The 9,910-nt window shown below is 40.7% G+C and overlaps 1 protein-coding gene across 2 annotated transcripts in view; it reads left to right on the plus strand.

Moving 5' to 3' along the window:
• Positions 1 to 9,910, plus strand: part of Nup205 (nucleoporin 205) — a 66,759-nt gene that overhangs the window by 47,615 nt on the left and 9,234 nt on the right. For both annotated transcript variants that reach the window (XM_021188662.1, XM_029534892.1), the window contains exons 31-36: positions 1,018 to 1,166; positions 2,651 to 2,842; positions 3,584 to 3,705; positions 5,093 to 5,231; positions 7,228 to 7,354; positions 9,602 to 9,678. In XM_021188662.1, the coding sequence (XP_021044321.1) occupies positions 1,018 to 1,166; positions 2,651 to 2,842; positions 3,584 to 3,705; positions 5,093 to 5,231; positions 7,228 to 7,354; positions 9,602 to 9,678 (806 nt within the window). The remainder of the gene's footprint in view (positions 1 to 1,017; positions 1,167 to 2,650; positions 2,843 to 3,583; positions 3,706 to 5,092; positions 5,232 to 7,227; positions 7,355 to 9,601; positions 9,679 to 9,910) is intronic.

Consider the following 9,910-nt stretch of genomic DNA (forward strand, 5'->3'; position numbering starts at 1 on the left):
TGGCTGTCCTGGAACTCACTCTGTAGACCAGGCTGGCCTTGAACTCAGAAATCTGCCTGCCTCTGCCTCCCAAGTGCTGGGATTAAAGGCATGCACATTCACTGCCCTGCTTTTCATATTCTTTTAGTTAAAGTGGAAAACATTTAACCACTAGGCGGAGGTCTTTAGCACACTTAGAATATTCATCAAGATGTCAGTTTATTTCTATGCAGATTGGATCTTAGTATATTCCAGGCTAGTTGCAAACTTGGGACCTTGTGCTATGTGTGTTGTGTGTGCCTGGCATGGTGGCATAGGCCTTTAATCCCAGCACTCTGGAGACTGAGGCAGGCGAAGCTCTTTGAGTTGGAGACTAGACTTGTCTACAGAATGAATTCTAGGACATTCAGGCTGTCACACACAGAAACCCTGTCATGAAAAAGCAAACCCAAACAAACAAAACAAGAAGCCAAAATGACCAAAAAAAAAAAAAAATTTACTACAGTGTTAGAGAGGAAAATCATGAAATTGCTTTTAATTAAAAACTTGCTTTATTTAATTATGAAAATTTTGTAAGGTTTGCATGACTCTTAGTAAAATGTATGTACACACACTATTAATTATATATTTAAATTACTCTTGTAAGTGATGTTTTTAATTTTAATAAATATTTCAATTAAAAATCTCTAAAGATTAAAACTTTCTGATTTTTTTGTTCGTTTGTTTGAGAGAGATTTCTGTCTGTATTGTATCTTTTCCTTCTTAGCCAAAGTTTCAAAGATAGCAATAAAATATAAGAACAAATTGATTAGCAGGATAAATTATAATTGTTTTGGAGTCCATGATTAATTTTAACTGAAGAGCCATACATTGTGTTATTAGTGTGCATGTGTGACATATGCTTTTCAAGTTCATTGTCTGGACTCATTGGTCTGGTCTTTTGTGTACATAAATAATGGATTTCTATTATTGTTGGATATGACATATAATTAGTTACTAAATTGCTTTTTACTGGACTTTTCTGTTTTAATCCTATAGCTAAGAAAACTCTGTGGGAGCGGCTGACTGCCCCTGAGGATGTGTTTAGTAAATTACAACGAGAGAACATGGCTATCATTGAGAGCTACGGCGCTGCCCTCATGGAAGTGCTCTGTCGAGACGCGTGTGACGGCCATGAGATTGGAAGGGTAAATATCAGCTGTGTGGAATCGCTACTGAATAGTGGGTATTTATGAAAGTATATGCTGAATCAGCTTTTCAAATGTGTGTTGCATGTAGAGAATTGTTTTTGATATTATAGTGAGTTTGCTCATCTGCTACGATTTGTAGGTTCTGCTTTGTTACTTTATATTTTGTTTGTGTAGCATCTTAACTCAGAATTTCTCCTTAAAATCACCTTTGTTGGGGCTGAAGAGATGGCTCAGCGATTAAGAGCACTGACCGTTCTTCCGAAGGTCCTGAGTTCAAATCCCAGCAACTACATGGTGGCTCACAACCATCTGTAATGATATCTAACGCCCTCTTCTGGTGCATCTGAAGACAGCTACAGTGTACTTAGATATACTAATAAATAAATCTTTGGGCCGGAGTAAGTGGGGCTGGAGCGAGCAGAGGTCCTGAATTCAATTTCCAGCAACCACATGATGGCTCACAATATCACAGCTACAGGGTACTCTACAGATATACATAAAATAAATAAATGAAACTTTAAAAAAAAAAAAATCACCTTTGCTAAGTTTGAGGTTTGTAGGAAGGACAACAATAAAGTCCTGCCTAGTAGATCTCTGGTCTTTCCACTAGTGGGCAGTTCCCCATTTTCTGAATGTGTTCTCCTCTGTTTGGTGTTTTATAGAGGGGATTTGTACTTTGTCTTCCATAAAGCATTGTGACTAACACAGTGAAGAGGAAGACCCCCATGGAAGGTCCTGTCGCACTCACACCGTTATGTCATGGCCACGGGGAAACTTAAGAAATAAGATAAGATGCAAACTAGAAAGCATTCTCTTCATTATGTTTAAGTTTTTAAAGTACTTTTATACGTAGAACAAAACCCTGGGGGAAAATAGATCAAAATGGCTTTAACTATGTTTATTAGATTACACATATTTTTTAATACTTTACTAAGGTTCCTCTAAATAGTACATAAAAATTTAGAGATAGAAGTAATTTAGCTTAAAGAAAACATGGGAGCTGTAGAGTTAGTTGGCTCAGCAGTTTAGAGTGCTTATTATCCTTGGAGTGGACCTAGGTTCAGCTTCCAGCACAGACACTGGGCAGCTTGCAACATCTGTAACTCCATTTCCAGGGAATGCAGTGCCTTTTCTGGCCTTCATGGTGCATATAATCTCATACAGGCATCTACATGTATGTTTTCAAAAATTAATTTTCTTTTCTCTCTAACAAATAGTGTCTGGATTTGTCTAAAATGTAAATGCTATTATTTTTAATATAGGTTTGGCTTCAGAATTAAAACTTGACACTGAAGATTTTCTTTATACCAAGAAATTGAGATTCTAGATATATACAATTTCCAACTACTCAAAAAAAAAAAGTGAAATTCTATTATAAACATTCTTATAAGAAAAAATTCTTAAGTAAAGGCCTTGACTGTTGGTGGTTTTGGTAGCCATCCACATGTTAAGGCTTTGACTCTGACTCTTTCTTCCTGTAGATGCTGGCCCTGGCTCTCCTTGATCGGATTGTGTCTGTGGACAGGCAGCATCAGTGGCTCTTGTACCTTTCTAACAGTGGCTATTTGAAGGTCCTTGTGGATAGCTTGGTGGAAGATGACCGAACTCTACAGAGCTTGCTGACTCCACAGCCTCCTCTCTTAAAAGCCCTTTATACTTATGAATCTAAAATGGTAAGGTTGTGTGGATGCTGGACTTTATAGGTCAGTAGGTCTTCTGGTCCTGCAGCTATGCTTACTGCTAGCTGGGCCACTGGTGTTCCCTGAGCATTTCTGTTATATAAGCTGCCATTATGTTAAGTTTTACATTTGGGGATTTGTGCTATCAATGCATCTTTCAGTGTGAACTTGGGTTGCAATGATCCTGAGAAGGTTAGAGGGCAGTGACCCGCTGCCAGCTTGCTCACTGAGGATGCTGCTGAGGTAGCATGATGCCAGGGTTCGTGGGAAGGGAGCAGTGCCTTAAATGCTCTTTTCTTTGTCATTTCCTTCCCTCCGGATCTGCTGCAGTCTCTCTATGTTAAATTTCTTACATAATGTCACACTAGTGGAAGTCTTAGACTCGCCATCCATTTATTCATACGTATTTACTAAATACCTAATATACATCAAGCATGATGCTAGACACACTAGAAATGAGCACAGCAAACCCATCTGACCTGTTGACAGAAACTATATTTGACTTGAATAATTTGCAGTAAAAATAATGTACAATACTCAGGCACTTTGCACCCCCACCCCCACCAGAGTTCTCATAAAATGTTATGAGAAAGGAGATACAGTGTGTCCTTATAGCTAGCTCAGGATTTTCCCTCACTAGTGATTAATAAGGAATGAGCTAAGAGTGTCTTGTTTCCTCATAAGCCCCTTGGACATGATTTCAACCCCGATACTTTCCCTTTTGTAACTTTGTAGGCATTTCTCACAAGAGTGGCTAAGGAGCAGCCAGGTTCAGCAGAGCTCCTGAGATCAGGCGTGATTGTGAGGCTGGCCCAGTGCCAAGTCTATGATATGCGCCCAGAAATGGACTCTCATGGGTAAGTGTCCATATGAACTAGTAGTTTGCTTAAGCTTCTAGCAAAGGATTGCTAAAGGATAATGAAAATCCCAAAGATTATTTTCCCAACGGGTGGGCTGCATTGCCTGCCTCTGTCATTTACTTATCAGTGGAAGTTGCCCAGAGGGTCAAAGTAGGTGGGGCCTAATTCCATTTCACAAGAGTAGCCCAGTATGAGAAATGGGTGAGGATGCTGTTAGTCAGTGTTACCTTGTCAGCCTTCCTATTTCCTATGAGTTCCATAGATGCTTGTTTTAATTAGGGGTCTTTTTTTTGGTTTTTCGAGACAGGGTTTCTCTGTTTAGCCCTGCCTGTCCTGGAACTCACTTTGTAGACCAGGCTGGCCTCGAACTCAGAAATCCGCCTGCCTCTGCCTCCCGAGTGCTGGGATTAAAGGCGTGTGCCACCACGCCCGGCTAGGGGGTCTTTTAAAATATACAATTAAACCTTGTTGGTAAATGTGTTAGTGCAACCTACTTGTTAGCCCAGCACTTGAGAGACTGAGTTAGGAGGATGTGAGTTCAAGGCTAGCTTGGGTTGTATAACAAAGTTAAGGAGAAGAAAAAAGAACTAATTTGTTACATATTTCTGTTACTAATTGAATTTTAGAGTTATTTTGTTCTTCTGGTTTTAGGGTTTTATACACTGCTTACTAATTTGAAAGCTTCAAATGAAATTATTTTCAGGTTTTAAGTTTTTCAGCATATGTCAATTCAGTTTGGATATGGAACATTCAGTTTGGTCTTTTAAATTTAATTTTATTTATTTGGAGTATGCAGCTTGCAGGCACTGCAGATGTGTGTAGGTCAGAGAACAATGTTTGGGAGTTACTTCTTTCCTTCCAGTGTGAGATCCAGATTGAGACTGGGTTGTCTGGTTGGCAAGAAGAAATCAGTTTCCCATAAGATCCTTCCTGTGGGGCCTTACTATATTTTCCTTCTCAGTCTCCAGGATGGCATTGTTAGGCAGGCAGCATATCTTCCTAGCAGTAACAATACTTAGAGTGGGGTTAGTTACTGTTTAAACGCCATTGCCAAAGTGATATCTGAGCTTTTTTAGGCTTAACACAGAACTGTGCTGCCTCCTGAGAAGGGAAGGGATTGTTTTGTTACAAGTTTTCAACATGAAAGTTCCTATTTTCTCTGTGTGTAAGGAGAGTCAAGCTAAATAATTTTGAGATCCTGGTGTAGAATTGCTGGTCTGTACAGAGCCTCTCACTTCCTTCTCAAAAAGTAAACATTTTTTTTTTTTTTGCCTAAAAATTAAAATAGAAGTGTTTACAGTTTAGCATGTAAGTGGTAATGAATTGTTAAGACCATATTTAAATACAGTGTTGCTCTCCCCTTGGTTGTTTGAAATGAATCAAGCATGTTTGGCATGAGAGACCCACCAGTATTCATCCCAACGCCTGTGGACCGATACCGGCAGATTCTCCTTCCAGCTCTCCAGCTATGCCAGGTCATCCTCACATCTAGTATGTCCCAGCACTTGCAGGCAGCAGGGCAGGTAAGAGGGATGCTTTGTACAGACGTCACTAATGCAGACCCGCCTTTACAGATGCAGAGACTCTAGAGATAGAAAGCTCAAGTGAAGGCATGTCTGTCTGCTGTTAGTGGCAAAGCTGAGTATAGAGCACAGCCCTTGGACTGCACTGTGAACTACCATGACTAGTTCTGTACTCCCCTGTGAATGGAACATTGTAGCTATTTAATAGAGTCCTGAAATGGAAAGCAAGAGGTTGAAATTTGTTCCTGTAGAAAAACTAGCAGTTACTCTGACATTAAAGATACTTTAGCCAGGGATTTAGTGAGGTTACAGTAGGCTTGTCTTAGTTACCTTTCTATTGCTATGGCAAACACCATGACCAAGGTCACGGTGACCTAAAAAGCAGAGTGTTTAATTGGCCTGACATTTTCAGGGAGTTAGAGTTCATGATGGCAGAGCAGAGGCATGGTAGCAGAGATGACTGCGAGCTCACATCTTGTAAGAGGCAGAGAGAGAGTGCACACTGAGAATGGTGTGAGTCTTTTTAAACCTTCGAGCCCACTCCAGTTACATACCTACTCCAACAAGGCTACACCTCTTAATCCTTTCCAAACAGTTCCACCAACTGGGGACCAAGTATTCAAATATACAAGCTTATGGGGACCATTCTATTCAAACCAACCCAAGGCCTTTAGAAAATGGAAAGATAAGCCTAGTATAGTGGCAAATCCGTGTAATTCCAAGTACTAGTGAGCCTGAGACTACAGGACAAGATCGTGGCCAGCCTAGTCTCTGTAGTATAACTCTGTCTCAAAAATAAAAGTAAAACCCCTAAAACCTGAAGTACTTAGGAGGTAGAGGGAGAAGGACTAAGAGATCAAGGTCTGCCATGACTGTGTGGCTAGTTCAAGACCTTTCTTGGACCATATAAGACCCTGCTTCCAAAAATAAAAAGTATGAAAGTATGTGATTTTTTTAACAGTATAAGCTAATTTAATAGTCAATATTCTATCAAAAATGTTTTCTTTAATCATGAGAGATTATTTGTTTTCATTCCATCATGTCTGTAGTGTTTTATTCCATTGTGATCCTTAGGAACTAGGCCCTGAGATGTTTTGGTTTCTGATCATTTTGTCTGTTTTTCCTACATGGCGTTGAGCTACAAAGCTGTGGTTTCTAAAGTAGTGCCTTATTTACACTGCAGTACCTGAGCGACACCCTCTTTTACACTCAGAATGACTTTTGAGCTGAGTTTCCTTGTTTTCTTCTTTACTAGATTAAGAAGTTTCATAGCTAGTGATTATAGACTATAAGTGGGAACCTGTACTAAAAAATAAAATCAGCATATGTGTGCAGTGTCATAATCAGATCTATCACTATGTATATTTAATACATGCTCATGAAAATACTTTACACAAATAAAGTGCGTGGAGTTCCCTTAGCAGTCTGTGATGCTTGTTTGGCCTTAGCCTGTGTGCTGTCATGGTGTTGCAAGTCTAGTCAAGATGTTCCTGCATGAGAGTGCTGAAGTGTCCTCCCTGGTGGTGCTCCACAGAACACCAAAGGCAGAAGGAAGTTTGGAGGGAAGAACTTGTCTCTTTTGTTCTTAACATACCAGAGAGAAACTCTAACAAAAGCTTTTATGTGATTGAACTATGCCACCCAAGTCAGACTTAATAGAGTGACTTCTTGAGTTCATTATACCCGTGCATATGCAGTTCTCTTTGATTCTTCTTAAATAAATAGTAAAAGAAGTAACATAGGGGTGTTCACACAGAGTTTCCCAATCCTGGTGTCCTACAGCTCAGCTCTGCTATGTTCATAAGCAAAGTTGGAAGTAATTTGGTTCTGTACTGACGTGGGGTTACACTTCTGCTTTGAGAAGAAATGAGCTGCAAATTCAGAAAGCTGCCACTTCTCTTGTTCTTCATTACACACAGTTATTTGCTGAAAAGATGAATTATACATGTATAATGCAAGTTTCGTCTTGTCTCCCTCCATCTCTTGGACTGTTTAGGTGCTGCAGTTTCTTGTTTCACATTCTGATACCATCCAAGCAATTCTGCGCTGTCAGGATGTTAGCGCTGGCTCTTTGCAGGAATTAGCTCTGCTGACAGGAATCATAAGTAAAGCAGCGCTTCCTGGTGAGTTGATTGTGTTGAATGCAATTAATTCTTTATGAACTAACACAGGCTCAAAAGAGTGAGAGTTTTATGACTTTACAGTTAGCATGTGAAATTGGTACTGGTGACATTCAGCCGCCTTTATTTAAATAATAAGTTTTTATTAATAATGAACCGTATAGCCAAAGAATTAAAGTTCAAGGAGATAATTAGCAAACATGAGAATCTCCTTAGCTGTATTTGGTAATAATTTCCATCTCGAACACTGCACCGTGTACTGGGGTGGCAGCATGGAGAGCTGAGAGATGAGGACGTTGCCTCTCAACGTGCTGCCTCAGAAGGATAGGGCGTGAGTTTAATAGATTAAAGGCTTACTGAAGAAAAAAATAAGAGGAATTACTGGGCTCTAGAAATAGTCCAAGAATATAAAGAAATAGTAGTTTTTTTTTTTTTTTTTTTTGAGGCAGGGTTTCTCTGTGTAGCTCTGGTTGTCCTGGAACTCACTATGTAGACCAGGCTGGCCTCGAACTCAGAAATCCTCCTGCCTCTGCCTCCCGAGTGCTGGGATTAAAGGCATGCGCCACCACACCCGGCTAAGAAATACTAGTTCTTAAAAGGATACCATGATTAAGAGAAATGTTTAGGAAATACTGAACTTTTTCTACCTTTTTCCCTTCAGTTTAACTTTCATACTGTGTGTAAATTCTAAAGTCAGCATGCAGATCTGAGCCCTGAAGCAGCGAGTCCTTGTGTAACTCCTGCCCCACCTGCAACTCCTTTGTAATAAGTCATCAGGCCTTCCTCCCTAGCCTTCATACGTTTTCTTTTGGTTTATCTTGGCATTTTAAGTTTGCACTGCAGGTCTCTTCTCTAAGAGAACATGTGTATTCACTGAGTTGCCTCGTGTCTAAGGTTGTCTTGGCTGCCACTGATCTTAAATGGTAGCACAGCCTACTGACTTGGTTCCCCTCAGCACATGCAGTGCCAGTGATAATGTATGTTCATGTGCCAGACACTGTTCTCCCTGCCCCAGCATCAAGAGGTCTGGCTGTTACAGCTCACCTTTACAGGTGAGGGTACTGAACACAGAATGGCCACAGAGTCCCAGGCAAGGTGGCTTCTGATCCTGTAGCCTATCTACATTACGTCTGTTCCTACGAGGCAGCCCTGGTCTACTGTCTCCAACACTTTGCCTCCTTGCAGATATCTCTGTGACTGAGCTCTGGTTGGGGAGTTGATGAAGGTTGGATGCAGTCCTGTCAGAGAGCTTGGACCCTTGTTGCTTCCAACGAGACTCGGGGTGGGGGTGGGGGTCTTCTCAGCTCGTGGAATGTCAAGATTTCCAAATTAGTCCAGGCCCCATAGAATGGCTATAACACTCCACCCTTGTTTCCTCTGTTGTGTTTCACAATGCAGTGCAGGGCTTCCCCTGGTTTCCCAAGCCTTCACTCCTCAGTGCTTCTCATGGATTATGGCTGCAAGGGTCCTAGGAGTACATCCTCTTCCCTCATGCTGCTTCCGGGGGGTGGGGGGGGGGGGGGGTGGGGGTGGGCTGATGAGTCATGAGCTTAGTCATGGTGCTTATCCTTGCAGCCTTCTACCTTTGTCTCCACAACCTCTGCTCCTCAGTACCTATGGCATAAGCTCTCCTCTTCCTCCTCCTCTGCCTCCTCTTCTTCGTTAGGGGTAGAAGGGTTCATTCATCCTAGAGTCTTAGCTATCATTACTTATTATGAAATATTTGATTTCTGATTTTTAGAAAGTTTTAACCTTTATTATTGAAAGTAAAAGGTTTTTCTTAAACTTTTTAGGTTTTATCGTATGTATATAGTTGTTTTGCTTGCATGGATATCTTGTACCCCTTGCATGCCTGGTACCCAAGGAGGCCAGATGAAGGGGTTAGATTTCCCAGGACTAGAGTTACAGGTGATTGTAAGCCACCATGTGGTTGCTGGGATATGAACCCTGATCCTCTGGAAGAGCAGCCAGTGCTCTTAACCACGGAGCCATTTCTCTAGCCCCTTTCTTAAACTTTAAAAAATACCTTTGGAAGTGCCTACCTATTTTAGGTTGCGTGCGAATACCCTTGAGATAGTGCTGCTGACATAAAAGATACTTAACAGTCTTTAGAAGATCCTGTTTCTCAAAACTTTGATGGCAGGACCTGCTCATGCATGTAAAGAAGAGGAAATACCAGGAGCATTCTCTGGTTTATATGTTTTTCATTTTAGCATGAAAAGATATTTACACATATTCTACATTTTATAGGTATGTTAAATGAACTTGATGTAGATGTAAATGAAGGATCCTTAATGGAGCTCCACGGACACATTGGAAGGTTTCAGGTAACTGACTTATTTTGTAAATAGCAGGTTTTTTTTTAAACTTAGGATATTCTTGTTCTTTTTTTTTTTTTTAAAGATTTATTTATTTATTATATGTAAGCACACTGTAGCTGTCTTCAGACACTCCAGAAGAGGGAGTCAGATCTTGTTATGGATGGTTGTAAGCCACCATGTGGTTGCTGGGATTTGAACTCCGGACCTTCGGAAGAGCAGTCGGATGCTCTTACCCACT

The sequence above is a fragment of the Mus pahari genome, chromosome 2 (genome assembly GCF_900095145.1).
Source record: "Mus pahari chromosome 2, PAHARI_EIJ_v1.1, whole genome shotgun sequence".
NCBI lineage: Eukaryota > Metazoa > Chordata > Mammalia > Rodentia > Muridae > Mus > Mus pahari.